This window comes from Zonotrichia albicollis, chromosome 8, assembly GCF_047830755.1.
Source record: "Zonotrichia albicollis isolate bZonAlb1 chromosome 8, bZonAlb1.hap1, whole genome shotgun sequence".
NCBI classification, from domain to species: Eukaryota; Metazoa; Chordata; class Aves; order Passeriformes; family Passerellidae; genus Zonotrichia; species Zonotrichia albicollis.
Genome location: NC_133826.1, coordinates 45,309,847 through 45,337,285, shown reverse-complemented (window position 1 = coordinate 45,337,285; position 27,439 = coordinate 45,309,847). Strand labels below are relative to the sequence as shown.

At 35.4% G+C, this 27,439-nt stretch overlaps 1 protein-coding gene across 1 annotated transcript; it reads right to left on the bottom strand.

Annotated features, from left to right (window-relative positions):
- Positions 1-2,136: 2,136 nt before the first annotated feature.
- LOC141729920 (unconventional myosin-VI-like) lies at positions 2,137-27,439 on the bottom strand. The gene is made up of 15 exons (XM_074546579.1): positions 27,285-27,439; positions 27,095-27,172; positions 26,049-26,178; positions 25,204-25,294; positions 23,826-23,976; positions 22,253-22,461; positions 21,805-21,883; positions 19,932-20,092; positions 16,621-16,650; positions 16,023-16,061; positions 12,782-12,885; positions 11,413-11,544; positions 9,278-9,304; positions 6,910-7,128; positions 2,137-5,513 (listed from the first exon to the last, which is right to left on the bottom strand). The coding sequence occupies exons 1-15, from the start codon at positions 27,411-27,413 to the stop codon at positions 5,314-5,316; spliced, it is 1,779 nt and encodes a 592-aa protein (XP_074402680.1). The 5' UTR covers positions 27,414-27,439; the 3' UTR covers positions 2,137-5,313.

Genomic DNA, 27,439 nt, shown 5'->3' with positions numbered 1-27,439 from the left:
GCAACAATGATTTTTTTTTATTTAATAAAAAAATATATTTAGCGTACCTCTAAGCACCAGGATCTTTTGTCTCTGCTGTTCCCACACAATAATCTGAGCCCTTGGATGTGAGCAGTGTCTCACCTCCAGGCTCAGCCATCCTACAGCAGCTGGCTGGGACAGGAGAAGCAAACAGTGCTGAGTGTAATGTTTGCTCACCAATTACCCTTCTGTGGGCTCACTGAGAACCTCCCAGGACAAGGCCAGGCAGGAACCCCTATCCCAAAAAGGGGGGGATTAGGAATTTCAGTACTAGAGTGCATTTCTTTTGAGACTAAGCAGTAACAGTCTTGCAGGAAAAACATTTTTCTTCACACTTTCCAGGCCTTAACTGTGGTTTACAGCAAAAGAAATAGTAATAAAATAATGCTTCCTGCAGTCTGGTTTAGTTTAGGAACAAGGCAGAGAGGGACTGAGCCATAATTCCATATACACCTGGGACAGGGGATATCTGTCTGGAAGTTTTCCACTTCCAAGGACAGCCTGTCCAGGTACAAAGGCTCTCTGGGGACATCTCTCAAGCACACTGCTGCTTATTACTCTCAGCTTTACCTCACCTGCTTATTAGTTCCTGAATACTCTATTTCTTAAAGAACAGGAATAAACAAGTGGGAACTCCTCCATTTGGACTGCAAAACCCTGCTGGGTATAAATTCCATGGGTTTGTGCAGAGGACCAGAGAGCCTTACTGAGGCTGGAAGCACCAACACCAGCAGAGAAGCAGCAGCAACGATGGTGACACCACTTCAGGACACCTCAGTTTTAGTGAAGTATTTAATTTATTTTACTATGGTGCAGCAATGGAAATCTTACTTTGCTCTGTGTAGAAAATCCAAATTAGACTCCCAACTCAGGGCTGTTAGGGATGGCAAGAGAATCCTTAAGTTACTTGTAAGTTATTCAACTATAACGTTAGTACAAAATAAAAATAAAATGTCATCTTTCAATAAGCCAACTACACATTAAAGAAAACCTATAAAGCTTTTGTCAGGAACACAGACTCCTCTTGACCAGCAGCCAGTTAAAGTGGTAGAACTCTCAGGAATATCTCTGGAAAGGGCAGGATTGTCAGTTAAGCCCTTCACCATTCTATCCCAGCACAGTCCTACATCACCTCCATCCCGTAATAAGAGCAGAGGACATCAATCAAATACAGAAGCCAAATTTGCTTTCCAGTCACACTGCTCATTACCATGATATCAGAAATCACATCCTTTCCTTATAGAAGAGACAAAATGATGACAGGGCAGACAAACACCACACACTTCCCCTTCAGCTCCCTTAGAGAACAGATTCCAGGGAATTTTGCAGACATATGTAGCCAAGTATTGCATAGAATAAATTTTGTCAAACTCCAAAGGGAACAAGAAATTTTCCTTCCAGCTCCCTAGAACCATAAACCCATCAGACTCCAAGCCCTGCTGCTCCTGTTGACACAATAACACTGTCCATACTTCCCATCTCTTTAGAGAGCTTTAAAGAATAAATTCTAAATAAAGAATACTTTAAATTGGTAAAGCCATTCCAGAAAAAGAAAATCCTATACAATGACCCTTTCATCACCTATGACTGGAAATTTCCCTACTTTGCCTTCTTAATTTCTTGCTGCCCCAGAGCTGCATTTTAAGAACAAAAAGGAGGCTTTTCCTATACTGTGAAAGTATTAATGAGCCCCACTGAGTGTTGTTACTGACAAAGCCTCTCCAGGGACTAATTACAGCAGATAATTGTAGGCCATGATTTTTTTTTTATTATTGCACAAACCTCTTAGAGACTCCAAGGCAAAAGCCAAACCCAAAGTCCTTTGAAAAACTTGCAGTCCCTGCAGGGAGCATGAAGGAGCCCCCAGTGCCATTCCTTAGCAAGGCTCCCCAGGGACCTATATGGCCTACATCATACCTGCTGTATGTAGTTAGAAAGTAAAGATAAAATCTTTACTAGAATAAAGCTTTAAAAAGTAGGCTTAAGCACCAAAAATATCACATGGAAAAACAGCAGACATTACCAGCAAAGGAATATTTTTGCCTTTCTCATAACTTAATTAACCCTTATACTTCAACTCTTCAAAGACAAAACAGTAAGAAGATACAAGTAAGATTTCAACATGGAATGTGTTTATTTTTTATTTTTAATTTTCAGTACAGTATTAAGAGGTCATTTAAATACTTTAAATAAAGATATTTGAAGAAAAACCCAGAGGATTCAACTAGGTAAAGAAAAACACAATCTTATCAGTGGATAAAAGACAAGTATTGAATGATCTTAGGATCTTCAGAATAACATTCTCAAGAAAATGCATATTCCTGGGTCACCTAGTCAGGAATGCAGCTTAGTGTTGTGCTTCTCTTCCTGTTCTTTGTTTTGTGGATCTCAACTATAATGGACAGCTTCACTGACAGGCAGGAAGAATTTTTTTTTTAATGAAACATGCAGAGAACCAAGTCAATGTGCTTTCAAAACCTCTATAATTTTCTCTATAATTATAAATCAGATAGGCATCAGGTCATACTACAGTCCTAAATATCAACCCTCTCTCCTCCTTTTATATTTCCTCTCCAAATCAACCAACTATAATTATCTGACACATTACAAAGGACCATGGAAACAATTGGTAGGCAGTTAAATATTACCAGACATGTAAAAAAAATAAAATAATCTGAAACTAACTGAAAATTAATTATGTTTCACAAAAGGATAAGTAAAAATAAAAGCAGAAGCTGCTTTTGGCATGGAGTGAAAAAAGGGAAAAAAAAAGCAGTCTGCTACTGTGCAAAGTAGAATACCCCGATTTCTGGAATGCATGCTCTGCTTCCCTCAGGCACACTTCTGGAGCAATGCTGGGAGGTGGGAACATCTCATTTAAGATGTCCAGCCACCAGACCCTCTTCCACTATTTCAAAGTCCATTTTATTTTCATGATAGCTCATATTTGTTAGTCATTTAGTAAAGAAAAATTTCCATACACCCATTCTGATGAAAAAAATTTCTTTCAAATGCCAATCAAGGAAATCCTGACATAACTAAATGAAGAGAGTGGAAACATGCAGTAAATTTTATTTAAAGTTCTCTGCAGGTATATTTACACACATACATGCTAAAATATTTAAGCACATATATGTGTACATACCTAAGACATGTAAGCATTTGAGGTTCTTTGCTTACAATATTCAGTCTCATAAGATCCATGGATTTTTAAAGATACACACAGTGAGATGGAATGTGTTAGTTCAAGCAGCTAAACCTGACAGAAACACACACAGGTCAGGTCAGTGATTTTCTTCCTTGGATCGCATGAGTGAGCACAGCTTCTTGCAGTGTTAAGTGTTTGGGGACTGGAAGCTGTCACATTTTGGTTCCAATGCAGTAACACATTAAACCAGTAATCTAAATTTCATAAGCTGCACCTTTAAACTCACGCAACACTGTACAGGTTTGCACACAACTTCCCAGCCAGTAGTCTGATGCCCTTCTTTCCTCTTCCAGCCAAAAATGACTGTTTCAGTGAAGAATTTAGGTAAAATGTAAACAATTTTCTCATTTGCAATCACATGACCAGGAAGTAGAGTGGGTCTGCAGCAGAAGCTGAGATTCCCTGATGCAGTGGGTGTGTAGAAAGTTAAATACCACTTCAATATCTCCACATTATTCCCATGAGGAGTGTGTTTATAACAACAAGCAGACTGTGGCACACAACCATAGTCTAAGGTCAGCAAGGCCCTTTCTCTGTGCTACAGAATCACCCCTCTTGAAAATTCAGTATATTTATGCCTTTTAAAAATGAAAGTTTCCAGGAGGTTTCATGCTCAGTAAGGAGTGTGGAAATTATTTCATACTGTAAGCAAACTGTCAATTAAAAAGGGCAAAAATTCATTTTTAAATCAAGCTATGAATTGGACATCAAGCTACTTATATTTTGGATTTCTATTAAGAGAGATAATAAATGGTCATGTTTAATTTGTTGAAATAATGGCTAGCAAGGTAAAGCAACATTCACTTAAATGAAAGAGATGCTTCTTAAAACTGCATGAAATTAATGATTCTCACCCACAAAAACTCCCCAAATAAACAGTTTCATAAGGGAACTGCTACAAGCTATGAAACTTGATAGAGGAGATTAATATATAGCTCAGCATCCAAGTCACTATGATATTTCAGTACACTAAAAATTGTATCTATTCCATCAGCACATATTATTAAGATGCATTATGTTGTTGGACCAATTTTTTATACAGTCTAACAAAAGTTACAGACCTTGTATATCTTGTTACAGTTAAAATAAAGAGGATTTCTGAGGCTCAGGCCTCAATACTCAGTTCAGTTATACTGCCAGCAAAAAGCTGAACATATTTCCCTTAGTGCTATCCTTAATCTTATATACCTTCAGATACAAAGGTTGGACAATTTTGCGTAATATGTTGCAATTACACTACCTGGCTAAACAAACTGTCCAAGAATCGCTAATAGAAATGTCATCAGAAAAATAAAGTCCAAAGCAGATTTGTACTAAAAAGAGAGAAAAAAAAATCTACAAGAAAAGTGGTATAAGCCCTAAAGAGCAGTACATTCTTTGAGGACCTCCAATATTATACTATTTTGACGTATATGAATGCTTTTCTTGGAACATACAGAAAACTGTTTCTCTTAAACCAAGACAGAGAATGAATTTAATAGGGGTTTATAGGTCTCAAGTTTAGGAGGATTTCCCATCAGGTTCTGGAAAAACAAAAATCATTAAATACAGACACTAACCAGTTTGCAAATCAGGACATAAAATGTCTCAGATTATATAAAAGTATACTCCAACTTCTCCATAACAGAAGTCAAAGCTAAGGCCTCACAATTCCAGTTATTAGAAATAGCATATTCTCTTTACTAGGCCACCACTTGAAGCCAGCTACTCAGTGTTTTAAAGAAGGAATCTTATAAAAAGCTGGTTGCAGTGCAGTTCTTTGCAATATGTACCCAAGTACAGACAGATTGCTTGAAAGTATTAAGAGTTATAACAGAAACTGTTAAAGAAAATGCAACATAAAAACAAAATGCAGCAAACTACACTGCCTGAAGTTTCTTCAGGGTCCTCATACCTAGTAAAGTTCACTACACAGATTAAACATCATGAAGTACAAATTAACAAACCACATGATTAATAAAATCTGTTCACTTTATATTAAACATCTCTACTCTGATTACAGAACGTTTAGGCCCTCTGTAGCACAGAGGAACTCTTCCCTTTGTATCGCGGGCCAGGTTCTCATCGCGAACGCTCCTGCCCGCTTATTTCAACAGGTTCTGCAGCATCGCCGTAGCGTAGGTGGGGCGAGCTTGTCTGCTTGCAATTGCGTTTTGCAGATACTGGATGCCTCCACAGCGTTCCCAAATCTCTTCAAACTGCCTCGGTAAAATTTCAGCACCTCGCTTTCGGGTTAAGCCAGTCTCTTCAAGGTTAAGCTCACACATATCCATGTCATCCTTACCTGAAATGGTAAAGGGAAAAAGAAAACATATTTTACATCATTGAAAGATCCCATCAATAAAAATTAGATCCTTGTTAATTACATTTCCTCTCTGTAGATCTGGTTTGCTGGTAGACTTCAGAGCTTACGAGGAAGTCCTCAGATACAGGCATTTTTCAGTTTCCTGGTTTTTTGTTACACAGAGAACACTAAAACAGTATGAGAATAAACTAATATCAGATGCTGCAATTGACAAAGCTGTGCTTAAACAGCAAGCAAAAAGGAATAAAGGGAAGAAGCCGAAAGATCATCATCTCGATACATTCTTCTGAAACCCATTACAGGATGACAACCACATTTGGATTACATATACCTTCAGTTTCAGGCCACTTTATAGTGAACTGCTTTACTTATGGTTAAAGCAACTAAGAATTCCAGACTTTGGATCAAGTAGCTAATCTGTCAGCCTACCACACAAAACCAACAGTGGGACCAACGTAGGCAATCCAATGAAATTATATATGTAGCTCACAAACTAAATCGTAATCTTATTTTTAACAGGTACTCAACGACAGCACTGCTACTTTTAGCTATGGGCTTTGGCACTGAACAGCAACAGCTGGTATAAGGAATTCTACTTAAAATAATTTGCAGAAAACAAACTTTTGTTGCCAGTAAAGCATAATCCTGTAGTGAAACAAATTGGCTATGGCCTTTCCTCAGTCTCTAAGTTAAATACAAAATCTCAAAACACAGAAGCAGCATTTCTCCAGTGTTTTCTCCCCTGTTCCTTACCCTCCAGAAAAGGAGGATACATTTCACTACCAGATAAATCTCTACCTATCCATTGCAACATTTATTCTAAATTTTTAAGATTAAAAAGCTATTTTCCCATACTAAGTAGCATAAATAGGGTAAAAGCATCAGCTTGCTATTAGCCTTGCTATTAGACAGACAATGTAACATATGCACAAATTGTTTTGATACAAACTGCTTGTAATTCTTTACAGCTAACTTAAAAACAGTATAATAATGAGTAGACCTTTCCCAGATAAATTGTGATGTTTTATCTTCACACTGTCTCCAGTTCAATGAATAGTCTGAGGGTTTGTAATAATACAACTCTTTCCATTTGATTTCCCACTGTCTATGGCTTCCCAAATTGAAGTACGTGTAGAAGTAAAACATAGGACCAGTTACATGTCCCAGTGATATTCTGAAACATTTGGCCACCATCAGCAGCAGTCCCAAATCCTCAAATTCTGCCCAGATAAGAAAGAACAGAGAAAGGGAGGGAGGGAAGGAAGGCAGGGAGGAAGGAAGGCAGGGAGGAAGGAAGGTGGGGAACTTGGAACTTCATCCTCTATTTCTGAAGTTTGTTATCAATTCTGAACCTTCTCCAAGTTTCAACACCAACCTGCTACAAGCAGAATGGGTGCCTTGTCAGGGTGAAGCTCCATTTGCCGAGCAATCCAGGGCCCATCGAAGTGTGCGTACCACCAGCCCTTCTTCTTGTTCTGGGGGTCCTTGTACTGGTCCGCGGGGCGGATGAAGGGAATGCGGAAGTAGTGCTGCTGCCTGTTTATTTCAATCTCTTGTTGTCTGCCCGGGAGCTGGGCTGCGGGGTTCTGTTGTGCTATCATTCAAAACATCCCCCCAAAAATAAGTGAACAAAGCAATTAGAAAACAAGAAAGCCATATTACTTCCTTTATTAATCAGCACATTAAAAAACAAACAAACAAACAAACAAACAAACAAACAAAACAAACAAGAAAACAAACCCTCCCCCAAAACCCAAGAGATTATCTCTCAAGGTCATCTGAAGTCTCAGCAAACCTAGAAAGTATTTCCATCTCATATAATGTGCATTCTGTTAATTGCAACAGCTAAAACACTGGTCAGAAATGGCTCATGTTAACTCCTGTACATGTTGCCCAATGGCAAATTTAAACAAAACTAAGTAAATAAAATAATATATTCTGCTTTTAATCAATATTTAAGGTAAAACTTGCCATGTAAAATTTCTTACCAACCAGAAACATTTATCAGTAATTGCTTTAGTTCAGTCCATTTTTTTGTAAAAAAAGATCACAGCGCACAGAAGCATTTTCAGTTGCAAACATACAAAAGCATCACTTGATGTTTGACAGTCGACACAAAAGGATGTATAATACTGTTAGAAATTACTAATTTGTTAATAGAAATGTTGACAATAAATACTGCTTATTACAAAGCTGCCACCAAACAATTTTCTGCTTAGATTTCTATAAGTCAAAATCTGGCATTAGAGGTAACTTCTGGCTGCTTTCTTTTTTCAAGGAATTTTTAATTTCCGACCATTAAGATCAGCTGACTAAACTTCTAAAGGAGAAAGTTACATGAAATTTGTTCAAGTTTCATATATATTTTTGGTAAATATTTTCCACATGCATTTTTGGACTTTTTGAGTTCCCCATATTTCAGACTCTAGAGAGAAACTCACTTTCAAATAAAAGCAGATACTCTCTATGTTAATTCATCAAATGATCAACCTTCTTAATCTTACATATACACTATCATAATCGATTTTAAATAGTAAATGCTCTTAAAAGCAACATTCTTTCCTTTAATAACTGCCCCTGCAAAAGTTTGTTACTGATCTTGTTTTAGTGGTTTACACCACTGTTACAGATACCCTGCTTAAGAACCTTTACCATCTCTACAGAAGAAAATCAGGATTAACTTTTTATATGTTTCAGCATAAAAGGAGTAATTAAAAGTGAATTCAATTTTTTTCCTTGTGTATTGAGCAACAAAGAGAATTTCTGAGCTAACATTTATTAATATGAAAAATTACAATTACTTTTAATAACTTATTTTTACAGTCATGAACAGAACTAATACAGACTAGCAACTACACCTTGAAATTTCTTTTGCCTAGATTCAAGCAAAAATAGTTTTTCTAAACCTGAAGAGCAGAACTTTAACAAACCCCTATATGTCATACACATCAAATCTCCTTTTTCTAATGTGTGCATTAACAACAAACATAGAAAAAAAGCACCCAGATTTTAACACATGAATGCTACTTTTATACATCAACTCTGATAAAACACACACCTTACAGGAAGACAGAGTATATAAAAAACTAATTTAATTCTATGCATTGTCTGAACATTTATCCCAGCAGATCAGTACTTAAGTATTGTTGAATACTTTTTGCACTGCAATGGTAATTGCTAAGGCTCATTTCTACCCCTAGGCATATCTAAATCTAGAGAAGAGGGCAAATCTAGAGAATGGAAATGCTAAGCAGCCAATGGAGCCTCTATTGGTGCTATAGAACTGTGGCTGTCTATTCAGAAGAAACCATCACCTGAATGTTAGTCTGTGTGCTAGGAAAACAGTTGTTACATTATGTTGATTCCAGAGTTTTGCTACAACAAAAAGCCATGTGCAGACAATAAAAAAAAAGGCTAGAACAAGAATGGTTTTGGGGTGTTGGTGGTTGTGGTAAAAAATCGGAGATTATATCTTTCAATAATTTATATAAGAAGGTTATTTCACTCTCCCTTCCCATGACTCCTCAAATGGGTAGGTTTTCACGAAGACAAGTACATTTTTGAATTACTAGAGTCATGTATAATTACCATCAGATTAATAACATTGTCAAATTATCATTTTTTTTTTACAATTAACTTCTATATACATGTGTAGCAAAACACTGGATTAATCAATGTTAGTATGGAGCTCTCAAGTGTTCCTATTCTTCAAAGTTAGCTTAAACAACTGTCTCCTCACTTACTTGAGTTGCTCAAAAATGGTGCAAAATCTGTGAACAAATATTACATGTTGAACAAAAAATGAAAGTGCTGATTCCTTATAAGTTATGGCTTCATTACAACATCAACATTTTTCACCAATGCTGATAACAAACAAATAGGAATTCTAGCTACAATACAAATGCAGATTCTAAGTGTTTCTACTCTTTTTCTACTTCTATTTTCATCAAGATTTAACCTCAAAATCACCTTAATAATTTGCAATTCCTGTTACAAAGCTTCAGTGGTAAATTGCTCTGACAAATCTGCTATTTAATTAATGTAGTACTTTATTTTTTTGACATTTCTGCTAGAAAAAAAAACTTCCAGAGCTCTGTCAATATCAGTAATAATACACAAACCAGTGCTTAGCTTCTATACTGAATGCATGAATTTAAATAAAGGATACTTATAAAATTAGATTAAAGGATACTGTAAAACTACATTTAATCAATGAAAAGATGTAAAGAAAAAACTACATCACTTGAAGCCCACATCCACTGACACGGGAAAGACTTTTAGCTTAAACACCTAAGAAATCAGAATTTCTTCTTACTACCTTCTCAGATGACTACAGTACATATGTATGTGAAATGCCCATGTGGTATAATTATTTGCAATGCAAAGAATTATACTGGCATTGAGAGTCTCTAAAGGTCACTATCAATTTCTTCTGAACTGCAAGGTTCTCTTATTCTCTTATTATGCCATATTTCAATGAAGTTAAAAAAATACAATGAAAAACACTGAAAAAAATGCAGCAAATATCTCAAAAGTGATAACAATATGAATATTCTCAGCTTTTTGTGCAAAAATCCAAAGATCATCTGCTCTTTGATACTTCCCATCAGCAACACTGTGTATGAATATTTTACCCATTTAGCTCCAGAGAGAACGTTCAAAGCAATTTACCACTTGGCAGAAGTGCTTCAAATGCCTTTTCCTGCCATTTCAGTCACAAGCTTTCTTAAGCAGCTAAAACCACATTTCAGACACAAGGACCCATTATTTGATAATATCTTCTCCAGGGGTCCAGATTTTGCCTGCCACATATCCATACTAAAATTCCCTGAGAACCTCAAACTCAGGTAATGCTCAAGTAATTAATAACTCAAGTAAATGAATCAAGGGGAAGGAGGTGCCTTTGTACATGGACTGAGATTACCTAGGGCACCTGGATTCCCTGGGATGCTTATTCTCCATGTCCTACAACAATGCCTTAATCTCAGGCTCATGTGACTTTGGGGAGAGCACTTTCTCCCTATCTTCCCTTTTCTTTGTCTCTCCCATGAACTGTGTGACAGGAACACAAATATCAAATATAATGGAACAAAAAGACAAAAGGAATGATCTGACTAAATTGTTCCATGCATTTACTGTGATCCTATAAATTTCTTAGATTCCTTTTATACAGATGATCACCAGACTTTTGAGGTGGAACATTGGGAAACGAGTAACAGTCCACTCTGTAAATACCACGCCAGAAACCAGGTACAGAATTTCCAGGTCTGGCAGTATGAAACTCCCACACTTCCTTGATGAATGCAAGAGAAACTTACTCTGATTAGTGTGTGGCTTTGTCAATAAACACCAGCCTGTGAAATCAGTAGAATGAGGGGTCTAAATAGAAAACACGGTCTACACAAAATTTGTCACCCCATGAGCCAGAATTACAGCATCAACACTCAGATTTTATAAAGGAGGATGTAACATGATGTATGTAAGCAGTGATGTAAACGACATAATTAGTAGCACCTTTTAAAAGTATCTACATCTATGTCTACATGTCTATGTCAATATTATGAAATATTAAAGTAGCACAGCAATGAACATTTAACAAAAATGCCAGCACCTGCACCAGTGTTTTTAACAGATGTCAGCTGGATGTGAGAAAAGGTTTTAAGAAGCATAAGAAGCTGAGTCTACCGAAAGTGTTTTAATTTCTGTGAAGAATTTGCCAGTTTCAATCTTTCCAAAATATTTACCTTAAATCAACATAAAACACTCCTAAAAAACTCCAAGTTTCTTCAACCTAGCAAACCCAGAATACATTCCAGAAATGTTCTCTTTAGAATATTATCACCAAAATTACTATAAACACAAAATTATCTCTCCTCACCATAGTCTGTGACTGATTTGGGAGCACGCTGTTCTGTTTCTGCATTGCGTTTCTTATTCTTGGATTTCCAAGCATGATACACCTTTAGCCTTCGGTGGAACTCTTCTCTGCAAGCTGCCAAGAGTTCAATATCTATCCCAAAAAAAAGGAGAAGGGGAAGGCATGAGTGAGAAAAGTCAGAAAAATATTTATTAAATGTTTTTCTATATTGATAAGGTATATGATTGGAGATCAAGCTGTGACACTAATATGATAACATGGAATGTAAAAACCCCTCACTCTCTGCAGCACAGCGCCTGTGTTTTATGACCCAAAAAGTCCCTCAGAGTTTGATGAATCCTTTTCTGCTTTAGAGTAAAGGCAGTCCCCAAAGTAGCTGTTGTACTGGGACATTTGGAGCAGTAAAATGCTACAAATATTTCTGTTGACAGTATCACAATACAAGCCGCACAGAAACAAATTTTAAAAAAATTTAATTGCACTGCTGAACATTATTTCTGCAACTGAAAAAAACCCATGAATTTGACTGCTTATATTTGTATTCTTTTTTCATGTATGTATTTTAATTTTTCTGAAGTTCATTATGCTAAGAATTGAATGATGACAAGGCTTTTTCATTAGTTATCTCAGAGTATCCAAGCTGGCTTCATGAGGAAAGAACTCCACTTATTACTGCACCATCTACATAGCCGAAAACATTGCTCCAGTCTTGCATATGTAAAAACACTAAAAGAGAATGAGTTACTTTCCAATTTCTACATCCAGGAAGAAATTCTGAGTGATCTTAAATCACAAATTAACCAACTGCTTTCAATAAGAAGCAGGAAGAAACAGTAATACCTAAAAGACGAATAATTCTTATCTATTTCTATCTTCACAGCACTGAGGCCAAGGTGATTAATGCCCCACTGTAAGCTTCCAAAAAGAAGTTACACATTTTGAAAATTAAAGAATAATAATCTACGACAGAACATATTTTTGCTTTCTTTATGATTTGGTGACAGCAAGAATTGATAGCAAAAAAATTCTTAGAACATGCAAATTCTAGGTAAAGCATACTAATTACTATTCCCTCTGTGGAAGTACATCAAATGGAGTGAACTTAATTAAGAAGTTATAACATGTATTTTATGCCCAAGATGTTTATTATCATAAATATATAATCCCTTAAAGACATCACAAAGGAGATTCTGTTTCCTTAATATGGAAATACCTTTGTGTATTGTTCTTTTGGGGGTAAGAGAATTTTTAAAATTAATTTGTTATTCACTCAAACTCATGTAAACTTTTAATCTTTGTTATAGGAAGAAAGTAACACTTTTTCGTATAACTACAACTTGAGCTCTTTCTCAGAAAAAAAACCACTTACCACAGGAGGTGTTGATTGTATCACGAAGCTCTGCATATTTCCACTTACTGAGATCATGCTTCTTAGTACCAGCAGCAGCTTTTGTGGCTTGCACTGCAGGACCCCTGCAATTATTTTTAAAATGTATATGTATTTTTTCCAAGTATTAAACAGGATTTTTTTTAAGAAGAGGAAGAGATCCCATGATCATTAATGCGTCATACTTATTACCACACAGACAAAATACCATAGTATTTTCAAGTTGTTTGAATTATCAAGAGAAAATTAAAATATATTTTATGCTCAAAATCATATCATAATCTGATTTGCCTCCTAAAGATTAAAAGGAATTGTCATTGATATTTTTCAGGTATAGAAAGACACATATTCTGAGTATCTCATCCCACATTGATGTACATTTTACTTTGTGAGAACCAAGATGCAAAAAACAAAGACTGAACATTTTTAGTTCCATTCAAAAAACAGACAAGGAAAAATATTCCTGAAGTAGAACAAGGAGAAGGAAGAAAAGGCATTTCCTCTGCTATTTAAAATTGATCTTGTTCCTAACCTTAAGAAAATATTCTGTCTGACAAAAACCTAACTTGAGAGAAGAAACCAAATTAATTCTATATTTGCCATCTAATAACAGCAATATTTATTCTGAGTTGGGAGTGATGATATTGATCATCATGATCATCAAGAGTGATGATATTTATCATCAAAGTAAAAAAGACCACTCGGACTAAACGCTAGCTAGTAAAAAAAGATTCATCAAAACTCAGTATTTTCCAAAGGCAAAAGGTCTTCACCATGTAGGTAATGTCAAAGTGAGTCAACAGCGAATGCAAGTGAGGAATTATTACTAAAATCTCAATCATCTTTAGGAAAAGGTACAATGTTTCCATGTATGAAACGAACATTAGATATAAACATAAGCCTGAATTTCATTTTTTCCCCAAGAAATGTGGTATGGATAAGTGGAAGAACTCTCCCTCAGGAACAGCAAACTTCCTGTGGGTTATCAGCTTATAAAATAAGTTGAAAACACTGCAATGTTCAGTGATGATCAGCACATCTTTTAAACACTAAGGAATTCAAGAGCAGACACGAGATTTTACCAGTCTCTGCTCATGACTAAGAATAAAAATTGAATTCTTTCAGGATCTGAGGGAATTTCTTCAAAAGAAACTAGAAAGAATCTTTAACAAGGTAGCAAAGTTCTTGATGCAATAAGAAAAAACAGGCTTTTTAATTGTAAGGTCTGTTTGTGCAGTAATATCTTTGTGGGACAGGCACAGTATTAATAGGTATAATCTAATGAATATTATTTTAACATTTATTTTTCCATAAAGGTCTCATGTGGTACCGTGAAGTTTTATGTTTATTTTCCTTTTTTAATTAGAAGGTTATAAAAAACTATTATAACCTGAATTTTTTCTTTATGCAGATACAGCAGTTTTGAAAGCAGTGATAACAAATGCAATTTAAATTTCATTGAATAAACCTAACATTCCTCTTAATAACAACTGAACCATCTCTTCAGTATAATTAAAACTACAGAATCTTGCTGTTGGAGTAGCAGCTTAATGTCTACTCATACTACTAATCTGAGTCCACACAGCTTCCAGTTGGAGTTTGAGAAGTCAAACGTAAAAAATTGACTTAGAACTACTCATGACTGTAAAACAAATAACTGGACAAACTTCTTCAAAATATATACTTTAATATTTTGTTCTATTCTGTAGGACATCAAGGATTCCTGATAATTAATTTGCACTGCCTGGTGTCTAACCTTTTTGAACCTAATTTGACAAATCCTAAGGATTTTCCTTATTTAGCAACATTACCCACCACTCTAAGAGTTTGCTGCCTAATTTAGCACAGCAGAACTAGGTTGTAGTAATCTTTAAGAATGCTAATCCAATTGAATGGCTTAGTCTTTCTATTAGGGTACTACTGTGCACTCTGAAGACCACTTGCTTGTTTTCTACAGGACCTCAAGCACAACAGTCTGGCAGCAAGAGGAGCATCACCTTTGACATTCCATCTTCACTGCTCCATATGAGAGTTATGTATCATAAACAGTATTTTCAGACTAAAAATAGAAAAGACCAGTCTCATGTCAAAGGCTTCCAGTGTATGAAAAGTGAGACAATTTTTTTTAAACAAGCAGATACTGAGAAGCATTGCATTTTGAATCCGACCAGAACACAGAGCCTGATCTGGCCCCAAAATTTTTTCATCTTTTTGTACATTAAAAATTGGCCACTGTCATTGGAACTATGTCAATATATGCAATACAATATGGCCATTTAAATTCACATGCTACCTTAATTACACCTTATGTGGTTTATGCCTATTCTTAAAATACTGCAGGAGAAAAATTTAGTTACCAGCTGCATTCCAATCATCCATGATACCACTAGACAATTCATTAAACATGTGAGACTGAGCATCTTCAAACTATACATACATAGCTTAGTAACTTGTTAAACAACAGATTCACTTTCAAAACCTCTAAACATTTTTTCTTCTTCTGTAAGGTTCACAAAATCAATGTCAAAAAAAATTTCTACCATCAAGTTGCAGAAAACACTTTCTATTTACTTGCTGATATGGAAGACAATCACAAAAATTTCTTTGAACAGAGTATTAGTATTTGACCAACTAGCATATTCAGACCCAAACCTGTATTTATCTTTTCTTCTGCATTGTGCATAAAATCTCACATTATCATTCAAGAAATCCCAGAAGGAGATTTTGTTTGGATATCTTAAGAGGGTTTTTAATATGGTCTTACCATGGAAATTTTCAAAACTACTTTTATTTTAAGAGAACTCTAATGAGCATATTTCCTTATTAAATGCACCAACAATTACATTGCTGTTAAATGGCTTCATTAGCTTTGTGCTGAATCTGTAGAAATATGCCTTTAAAAGATGTGGAGCCTTGTGATCTGTTTATCACAAAGGTGAGAGGAGAAGAAAGCTGGAGAAGCATTAATGAAATTATAGAAAATTACAGGGTACATGAACAATTCTTATTCTTTTTCAATATAATAAGTTAAAATAGCAAAGAAATAATTGCTGAAAAAATGGTAAATGCAATTTATCTGAAAGAAATAATTTAGTTACCTGCTCATAATTTAAAAAAAAACCCAGATTCCATTACTTTTAATTCCATAATAATTCAACCCATTTAATGTGTGATTTGTTTTTAGAAAATGATTGATTCACTGGTGTTATACCTTCTCACCTACCTAGACAATATTTCTGACATTTCTGTGGCCATTTGTTCCCTACAAGAAAATTGGTATATGAGCATAAACCAAATATATATGGATATAAAACCAGCCTTTATAACCATGAAAGTGTCTTGACAATCAAACTGAAATTAAATTAAATGCACAGGAAACGACTACTTATTTTTAATTATTTCAATTCAGACACACACACAAAAATAGACAGACAGATAGATAGATAGATAGATAGACAGACAGATAGACAGATAGATAGATAGACAGACAGACACACATACACACACACAGAGTCCTGATTCTGTAAAGAACAATAAATTACACAGGGCAGTGAAAAATGGATGGTATGTTAAAAACTTTACAGCAATTATATAATGATTTTTGAATAGATGTTATTTGGTATATTTGGTTATTAAAGGGTTTATTAGATGTAAGCAAAGTAATGAATATGAGGCATTAAAAATTGACTTAGAAATTACAGATGCATACTAACAAAGATTGCTATGGGGTATTAGTAAATAAGAAGACAATATCAATTTCTTTTGATTAATTAATGTGGCTTCTATCTATTAGAGCATTCAAATGGAAAAAAATGCCATACGTAGTCATTTGTGGCTTTGTTCCATTGGCTCTGCAAACAGAAGACATTTAATGTTAGACAAACTACTACCTAGTTAATATTTTAATAATCTGAAGCAAGAAAAGGTGGGTCATAGCATTTCCTGCTCTCTCACATCTTCTTTATTATCTTAAGAATTTTTATTATTATTATTTTTAGCTGATTATATAAACCTCTTTTCCCCCCAAAACTTTCTCATTCAGTTATGACTTAAATAATAATCTGGGAAAAAAGAAATGTACAAGTGAAAGCTTCCCCCAGCCTTTCTCCCCTGTCCAATCTTTCAAAAGCAGAGACTTTGAATCATACTACTGATGTATTTCATGCTTGGATAAGCGTGTCACAAGAAACAGCAGCAATCCTCCTGTAGCTGCTCTGGGAACAGGATGGGTGCTTCTTCATGCAAGCTGTGAACAGACCCCAAGTGTAACTGCTGTGCTGGAAACACACAGCTGAGCACAGGTAGCACTATCTGTTCTAAATTAGGACATAGGATTGTTCCAATGCAAAACCCAGGAGAAATACACTCACAACACTCTTCTAAGACTAGCTTTCTTTTGATGTTACATGCCATACTGTACACTTCAATAAGCCACATAAATGAATAAAAACTACCCAGTTGAAAGCAGATACTTACTATCTAAATTAATTTTTACTTAACTGCTAGTCATTACCTTTAATTTACCCCTGGGTGCAGTAAATCACATATTACACATCCTTTCAAACTGTGGATGAGTAGTAAAATTGGATAAAGCTAGAAGAGGTCCAGCAGATCCAGCACAGAATAAGCACAAATGAAAATCCTGGATCTGCTGCCAGAACAAACAACTTTTCTTCTTTGATAGTAGCCAACAAATATATTTTTTAAGGAAACTGTTAATACTTATGCCCCTTGAAATATCTATGAAAGCTATGAAAGTGAATACAGCAAGGCACTGTGGAAAAAAGAAATAAACTACAGGCACTCAAGTTCAAATATGACAACACAAAAGTGTCACGTATTTGTTAAAACTGAGCGCATAAAATCACCCTTTTCTTCCTCTTTTCACTCAACAGTTACAACCATACAATGGAAAATACCTTTATTTTCTTCATGCCAATATGTAAGGATGAAACCAATTTTTACAGAAGTGTGATAACACTGTAAAAGCAATATACTGCATGAATTCAGTATGAAGTCACACATGCTTTATCTTATTACAGCAAAATTTAACAGGGAAGATATATATACTTATAGAAAAGTCAGTGATTTTAGTGTATCACATGCTAATATGTCAGTCTCAAATGTAGAAGACCGTAGACTATAACTTCTTTAGACTCCAGCAAAATTTTGATTGGTATAATATAAAAGAAGTCCTGAGACTTTATGTTTTAATATTAGATTACATTATTTATTCTAACCAATAGTTTGCATTTCACCAAATTTCTTTAGCTGCTACCTTTAAGGCAACTCCTGAAATTATATGAAAATCCTCTGATTTCAATAGAAGATACTGGGGCCTGGGTAAGGTTTTAGTCTGATTTTAAACAAACCAAAATAAAATCAAATATTAAATTAAAAGCATTCTGTTCAGGTTTTGAATGTGCAATGAACTATTTGAAGTAGACTTTGGAAACAAGGGAAAAAATTTGCCAATGAGATAAAAAAGATCTCATGTAAGCAGGAAAATCTATCACTTCTTTTCTAGATTTAGGTATTATCTTGCTCAAGAAATTATTTCCATCTCTATACTAACATGTTCAGACCACTGAGTACTTTCCAAACACTTAGAAGGGTCTTCAGTCACCTACCAGCTGCACAGCAGAACTGGGCTAGCTACACAGCAGAGAAACTGGCAGTCAAAGAGTTATGATGACAATTAGCTCATCATCCATTCTGGGATTATACAAGAAAGACCAATGCCAAAATCACCTATGAGCAGTAGGAAACCCAGTGGAGGTTAGAGCTTCACTGACAGAGAAGTTACTGAATTCTCTGAGCTCTTGACTACTGCATCCCTTCTTTCATATTTAAGAGAACTCTGCCAGGTTGCAAGACTAGAGTGACTTTGTGTCTACCTTTAAAGTATTGCACCAAAATCCAGACAGGGAGAGTGGTGAGGCACTGGAACAGCCTTCCCAAGGGAGCTGTGGCTGCCCCATCCCAGCTTGGATGGGCCTCTGAGCTACCTAGTCTAATGGAAGGTGTCCCTGACCATGGCAGGGGGCAGGAAAGAGATGATTTTCAAGGTCCCCTTCCAACCCAAACCATTCTGATTCTGTGAATGGAGCATGTCAGTCTCAGTCAGAGACAATTTGACAGCTATTGCAGTACCGAGGGAAAAAACACAACCATTTCAGTGGAACTGCCCAGAAGTCAGTATTGAACATGACAAAAAATTACCCACCTATCTCAAGCAAGCATACAGTTATTAAAAAAAGTATACATTTAGATGAAATTTGGGTAGCAAAAGAAATACATCTAGGAGCTTGAAATTTCATGGCAACACAAGGGATTTTCTTGCACTCATTTCAACAACAACAACAGAGTAGAGTCATATTAATGAAGTCACCAAGTATGTGACCATGTTCACAGGTCCCTTCATGCAACTTGACCAGTAAGTACCATTTTTACTGGAACTTCTAAGTTGCTTCTAAGACATCACCTTTTACACCCGAAGAGTTCTTGCTCTGCAGACAGGCAGTGTGGTTCTGTGTATCAAAGGTTAAGCTCATTTTATCGCACATCAAAAATTGACACAAAACAAGACTAACACTTAACATTTGAACTCATCTATGTTAGGTATTTTCATTCCACTTGAAAAAACTTACCAGTCAGGGCCCAGAAATTACTTTTATTTCTGCAGTTAAAGAGAGCTTCTTCTTTAAAAAAAAAAATCCCACACAAATTCACTGTAAAAATAGAACCACCATCAAGACCTAGCAAAGATGTATTTTATTATTACTTACCACTGAAGAAATTCTATTCCCTACTTTAAATGAGTCATAAAAATCAGAATTCTAAGTTGGCCATCCTTGTTAGAACTCAAAAAAAGAAAGAGACCTGCAGTCATGTCCACAAGCACCTACAAAATCACTGATGTAGCAAGACGCAAAATGAAGAAAGTCTAAGCAAAAGCAATCTAACAAATTTCAAAATTTAATTTGAAAAACATTCCAATATACTGACTTAAAAGCTCCATTTAATGAACACAAAGTTCCATTAACCAAACAAGAGCATAGTCTTCTCCAAGGGAGCAGGATGGGGAGAAAAGAAAGCACAGAGAGGAAAATGTAACTCCTTGACTCCATACCTGTGCAAACCTAAATCCAGCTGTGCCTCATCACTGATGAGCTCTGCCTCGCTCTGGGCAATCCTCATTGCCAGCTCGTGGTCACGGCGCTCCTGTTCAAGCACGGCCTGGTGCTGCGTCTCCTCCTCTCGCTCTCTAGCCAGCTGAGCCTCAATCTCAGCCTGTTTGAGAACAGGACACCTTTAGCCTTACCCAATCAAAACCAAAATGCTACATGAGCAGTATTTGAAAAAAATGCTATGTTGTGTATTAGCTTTTGGAAACATGTACAGTTTACAGAAATGAAAAATTAACAGCATTAGTATTTAGTTAGACCCAAGAAAAATGAAACAGCTACAAACTGAATCTTGGTTTTCATATAGTTTATCAAATATTGTCCACCACTTATATTAACTTTTTAAATAAAGTGCCAAGTAATTTTTTTAATATATGAATTATTTTGTTCATTATTATAAAAACTAATGTTCAGAAGTTTTCAGAATCATTAAAACTCAAATGAAACTGAGGCTATGGCTGCTTCTCCATAGCACTAACACAATACTTCCTTGATATTCTGCTCTTGGCATCACAGGACTTTGTAACAGGCACTACTTTGGATACAGGTCTGTATGTCATTTTGAAAAGGGATTAAGACAGACACTGGAATTCTCTGTGGAACTGATCTAACATGAATTTAAGCAAATGGTAAAACTTCCAACTTAGTGCAGTGCAGGAACAATTCAAATATACTGCCTCTGCAGAGTCAAACAACAGCAGCAGTTAACCATCATTATTTCACAAAAAGCCTTGCACACACAGTAAATAAAACAGGACCATCCAATTCATACCTTCAAAAGGCACATACACCAAGTTTTAGCAGTGCCCCAAAATTAACAAGGAAACAAAGCTGCTTCCCACCCATCATTGTGAAGTTGCACCACTAAAACACTGAAAACTGTACCATTACACCAGTGACTTTACCTTATGAATCTTGTTTTAGATTAGCTGATAAAACCAACCAGCAGGAGGAAAGATAATGAGAAAGGAACTCTATGTGGGAGAATGAAACACCTTACAGGATTATATATCCACTTGGATCCAAACACAGCATTTTAAAGTAAAAGTGTAAATTACATTCTGCATTGCAGATATCCACAGCTCAGAACCCAAGAAACATTGATAAAGACAATCACTATAGATGTTCTTTTTTCATAAGACTGCTATCCCAGGTCACCCAAGCAATTTCCAATAAAAAAGGAAAAGAGGGATACAGGATCCAAACACACCTCCGAAGGAGAGCTCATTATGAAATCAGTAAGAATTGCCATAAATCAAGGGGAAAGGTGGAGGAGTGGGGTTTGAGCTGCGTGTATTTAGTGCAGCCAAAGGAGCTACCAAGGACAGTCCTGCCTCCTCTCATTATTACTGGCATCTCAAAGTGTTTGCAGTTAAGCAAGTAAACAACACAATCAAAGTCAAGATGTGACTTTAGTAAAAGAATGCCAAACTTGCCTGACATGAACCACCCACCAAATCTTCAAAGGCTAAACCAGGATTCCCCAACGCTGCATATTTTTAAAATAACTTTTAAAATCCTTTAAAAACAGATGCACCTCCACTCAGAATATGTGAAGTTGCATAGGAACTAGAAATAGGTGATCTGTCTTGGCATACGCTAAACATGACATTTGCCCTATATTTACTAATAAAGCAACATTGGGGAATGACTCTGAGAAATGCATTTATAGAAAGAAGCCATTGGACTTGGTGGAGAACATAAGCTACAAAAAGCATTTATAAATAAGTAAATGAATACAAGAAAATAAACACACAACCCCAAAACCATCACAGTAACAAGAAATCCCCCAAAGCCACACACAGCTAAAGAATTAACCTGAATACGTTTTTCTTCTTCTTCTTTCTTTTTTCTCTCTTCCTCTCCCTGTTTTCTCTTTGCCTCAATCTCAGATTTCCTATTACATAAGAGGAGAAGAAAATGAAAATGTGTTATTATGACACAAATGAACAAGAAATAGTAAGAAATACAAAGTCTCTTTCATAAAACTGATTGGTACTCCACAAATCAGTACAGTTCTGATGACAAGATACTACATGTAAATTATGAAATTTTTCAAGTTCATCTGTATTTCCAGCTGCATCATATAATTTCTTCCATATGCTCTTCTGTCACTTGCCTTACAAAGGAAATGTTTCAACACTGCACAGAAATACAATCCAAATTATTCTCTAAGTGAAAGTGTATCAAAACCAACTTCATTTAAAAGCCTTTCCTGTTTTCTTCTCATTCTATAACCAGCAACTTATTAAAATTCAAGACTCACAGGCATCTTTCCTCTTCTTCCTTCCTTCGTTTTTGGTCTTCCTCTTCACGTCTCTTCCTTTCCTTTTCCATTTCCTCCTGGATGCGTCGTAGCCTCTCTGCTTCGTCCTCTTGCTGCTTCTTCTTTTGCAGTGCACTCAGAAGCTGCTCTGAGCTTTTAACTAAAGCATCATATTCTTTCTGTATCTGTTCTCTAGTCATTATAGTGGTCTGCAAAAATAATAAGAGGGTAATTGTTTTTTATTTGTACTTCACTTCTGAAAGAACATACTTAAAAATATTAAGTGATATGACATCACTGAGCACTATATTTAAATCATATATACACCTCAGAGCTGGGAAGCTTGAGTCCACTCTTCCCTTTTTTTCTACAATCCTGAGGACCCATTCCTCTCCCCTCTCCTATAAAACCATCCAAATTCATCTCCATATCATCAGTGAAATTAACTTAACTTCCTTTCAAAACATACCTTCACATTTTAAATCTTGCAGTTTTAAGCAACAGAAATTAATTCTTAGCATGCTAGGATGGAAATTAAAGCCTTCCCAGTGTATTTTGCATTGTGCTCTTATCTTCTTTAGTGGTTATTTACAGCTCCGCTTTTATGTCATACATGAAATAGCTTTTCTTAATATTTCTGCTAGCACTCAGAAAAAATACTGCACTGTGTTGTGACTAACTTTTTCTAAAAAGTTATTAGTAACAAATTACAGGTTGAAAATGCTTCAAAAATAGCCTTTGCTAGACACGTTTTCAAACCTTATTGACAGGTACAATTTAATTTCATTTTACAATTCACATCTTACTAATAAAACTGCAATATGGGGATTTGCTGACCTTTTCTGATAGTGTATCATGATGATAATCACATGTTATAATTTTCATTAGAAAAGAGAACCCTAAGCTGATAGGTTAACTCTACCATCTTTTCAACAGCGATTTTAAATAGAGAAGTCTTAATATGGCACACTAAGAAAGCTATAATATTGCATGAAATATGAATTCAAGAAACCAAACTTTTTCTAACATTAATAAATGCCAGTGTGCCTTCATTTTGTCTTTGTGATTCTGTGGTAAGAAAGAGAGGACTACAGACCTGAAGCATAATCAACAAGCTGAATTCTCTTTACCACCAAGTTTGAAAAACCTCATAACTGGAAATGTCTCTAGTCTGTGATAAATGCCTTGTTTCAGCCCTTATTAAGTTAAAATATTGGCAATGGTAATTGGCATTCTGATAATGGTAATAATGGTAATTGGTATTCCAATAGTGAAAGCAACAAACAACTTATTGACAGCACTTGTCTCGTAATACCAACATGCATTTTTTCTTTAAAACCTTCAGTGCCAATTTTGACACACAGATACCAAAGTCATACGCACCTATTTTCAGGATTCACTTCAGTTATATTTACAAATAGTTTTAAACAGGAATTACCCAGTGACTGAAAATTAAGACCACAATTTTAAAGTATATTTTCTGTTAAAAAAAATGCATTGGCCTTCTCCTTTAGATGAAGCTTTTAAAAGATTCCAGTACAAAGATACTTTTTCTCTCATTATTATCACATACCTTAATTTTGGTCATTGATGCATCAATAGAAGCCTCCAACTCCTTGACCTGCTTGCTTGTCTCTGCTTTTCCCTCCTTCAGAGCACTTACTACTTCATTAAATTTATCAAGTCTCTTCTTCAGTGTACGTACTTTTATCAGGCCATCAATGCTGTGAAGGTAAGACAGCTTATTTGCTTATTTGAAATAATTTTGGATGGTGATACTTTTAAAACTCCACAAATCACTCATGTAAAAAAGGTAGATGGGGAGAGAAGTTATGCCTTCTGACAAAACTCTCCCTCTTCTTTGAAATTTGAACATTATCACATCAAGTAACTAAGCAATGGAGCCTTTTCCAAGCAGTAACTAAAATTACTTAGCAAACAGTGGCTCAAAATGGAAAAATGCATTTTTATTTTGAGAATTAATTTGGGCTGGCTTTTTGTTTTTCTCACAATAATAAATGGATACTAATGATTATTAGTATCCACTAGAGGATTTTAACTGGAAAGGATAAAGGCTGAGTAGCGCTACTTATTCAAAGAGCAGTAACAGAATTAATCAGATAAAACTCTACTACACAGTATTACATCCCAGAATGAACACCATCATTACACCCCAAAGGATTGAGAAAGCAAGGCTGGGGAGGAGTTCAGGAAAACTCAAGAGTTTTTTTAAGAACCACTATTGAAGGCCCCACACAGAAGTTACAAATCTGCAGACAACCTTCCTAAACAGATATCACTATACTGGGATTTGCAAATCAACACACAAAAGTAGAAACAAAATCAAATCATTAAAGATGAGCACCAATTAGCTAAAAAAAAAAGTCAGAAATGCCAAGATTCAAAATGAAACATAATTCTCAAAGGATGTAAAAGAATTTATGAGGCCCACAACTAGAACAGAGCTATGTCTCTGTCAAAGAACATTAAGGTGTCAGCAGAGCTTAATTACTGAAGTAGTTTTTCCATCAGTATTCCCTGCAATCAGATAATGGAATTAATTTCATGAGGAGATAAGACAGTTATTATTTCTAAGATAAAAATGAAAGGGAGCCTATAAAGGAAGGAAGGTGTGACCTTGTAAAGGACAACAATTAACGACCTTAAATTAAATTAGACAGACTTAATAAAAAAATTTTTAAAAACAAGGTTGTCACTGAAGGATTTTATGAACAAAGAGATAAAGAAACATCTTTAGGAAAGGTTCAGATTTAGTCTATGCATCCTTGGAAAAGAGTGAAGGAACACAGAACCTCTCAGTCTCCTTCAATTGTACTCAGCATCACTCTATGATTTCAGATAGATTTAGTTAATAAAGTAAACCTCCTCTTACAGTCCCAAGAAAATATTATTTAAAACATACTTCCTTCAACCAAGGAATATCTTCTTACCATGGTTTGTGCTTTCTCTTGCAAAGCCACATACGAATAGTCTTTTGTATTTTAATGCAGGCACTGGCTCGATATTTTATCTTATTTTTCACTGTAAACACACATAAGACAGAATCTTAATGTTTTATACAGTTTAACATAACTACTATCTTCCTTATACATTTGATGTCACAAAACTGTATGCAGACTATGTGTGCTTGAGAGCTTTTTGTATATTGGAACCACAACATTTAAGAAACAGAATAGCAGAATTCACAATCTTGTGCCAGGCACAGAGGCTCCCACCCAAATCCAACAGGAACAATGAAATGTGTGCACACTCATACACCCCTCCAGATTCACAGATACCAGTAACTTTTGTTAAAAGTTAGAGCACACCCAAGATTTTAGTGTTACAATCTATGATGTCTGAAATCTCCTAAGAATTCAGAAATTCTATTTGCTTCACTATAAACAGCAACAAATAATAATCAGTCACAGACTGTGCTGGCCCAAATGCACAGCCATGTGTGCACTGGCATAAGGCCTTTATGCTCTTCTTCCCCATTCTAATGCAGTTTTCACCCTCCATGTTATCAGAGACTGCTGACATTCTGCATCAGACCCTTCCCAATCTCCCAGGTACCTTTTCTGAAGCACACCACAAGTGCCAATCTCTATTGCACACCACCTTATTACTACTCAGCAGAGTAACTTCAAGAAAAATCCCACCAACCTTGAAATCAGTTACTCAGAGTTCAGTATGTATCTGCTATACATGTCCTTGGCCACATTTCAAGGTGTTATTAATTGCTTTGCTGTATTTTTAACCAACATTTTGAGTTAATAAAACATAAGCCACATACATTTAATCACCGAGAGAGAACACCATTGAACTTTTTTCCAACGACTGCAGATAAGCCAGCGGTTCACTCGTTTAACCAGCTCTGCCAAGTGATCCGGATCAGACTTCATTATCTGATCAAACTCTGCAAACTAAATGGCAATTAAAACAAGTTTTACATATTAGCAGGACAGAGAGTGTTAGATACTATTGTTTGAGATCAGGCTGAATTAAAATTTTTTATATAAACTGTATGTCATTATATCAGCTTTCAATTAAAGTCAGCAGATAATTTTCTTACACTTTGTTGTTTAATGATAACAGAAATTACAAGCGCAGATTTTTTATATGTTTGCTGTATGGACGTCCAACCCTTGGCATTTTGAATAATATAACCGTTTACTAAACACCAAAAATACTTATTGTCAAAATTTTTAAAAATCAATTGCTTTTATACATCCTGGAGATGAACTCTGGCCTTCCACAACTTCAAAACACATCTAATTATGTATCTGTGGAAAAAAATAAAAGCTGAAAGCACTTCTCAATTTTTAACCTTTGTATAAGTTTCCCATTGAAGGCAACGTTTTCTGAAAATCCTGCACTTCTGCTTTTCAGTAAATATAAGACAGGAAGAACATTTTTCTGGGATTACAATAATTTTCCTTTGTCATCGCAATAGCTCTCAACTTCATCTCCTTACTCTGAATAGAAGCAGCAATGTTCAGAATCACAGAAGGAGATTTCAGTTATAAACAGATTTTACTAGAAAATATTTCTTCTTGGCTCTGACTTCATCTTTTTAAAAGTCAACATAATTCTTGGAATACAAACATTGCATTAGAAATACTGCAGCATCAGCAACAAGACTATAAACCCAATTGTATCCATACAAATTTTGTGGTTTATTCAAAGAAAATGAACAAAATTATTTATACAAATCCTGGGCAACCTTATTTAGGTTGGCCACACTTTTACCAATGTGTTAAACAATGTTACTTTCAAATGTGCTTTTCAAATGGAAATTATTTTAAGATTCATAATCATGAACTCCAAGAAAAAGATTACCTTGCCAGGTCTAAAAAACACCTTGGTTAGTCCAAATTTGTAATCATTTTCATTCAGTCCCAGGGCTTTAAATAGGGCCTGAAACACAGAAACCAGAAAGGATTAAATTCTGCCTCCTTCAAAGAAACATGAAAACCAACATCACAATATATTTTCTCATGTGGATGATACAGAAGAATTATTTTCTTACTTTGCAAAAAAGCCTAGGGTCCAGTCGAGCCAATTTTTCAGGCAAGTATTTCTTGTACATATTATACAGTTCATGAAATGACGCTCGTGACGGGAAACCACCTTGCATCAAATCCAGAACTGACACCATCCCTAAATTCACAGACACATACACAA

Coding starts and splice junctions, on each gene's coding strand:
- LOC141729920 (XM_074546579.1), bottom strand. CDS start 27,413: ATGGTGTCAGTTCTGGATTTGATGCAAGGTGGTTTCCCGTCACGAGCG. Junction 21,884..22,252: donor GAAGAAGAGGAAAGATGCCT/GTGAGTCTTGAA, acceptor CTTATGTAATAG/GAAATCTGAGATTGAGGCAA. Junction 9,305..11,412: donor CAAATCAGTCACAGACTATG/GTGAGGAGAGAT, acceptor ATTTGTTCACAG/ATTTTGCACCATTTTTGAGC.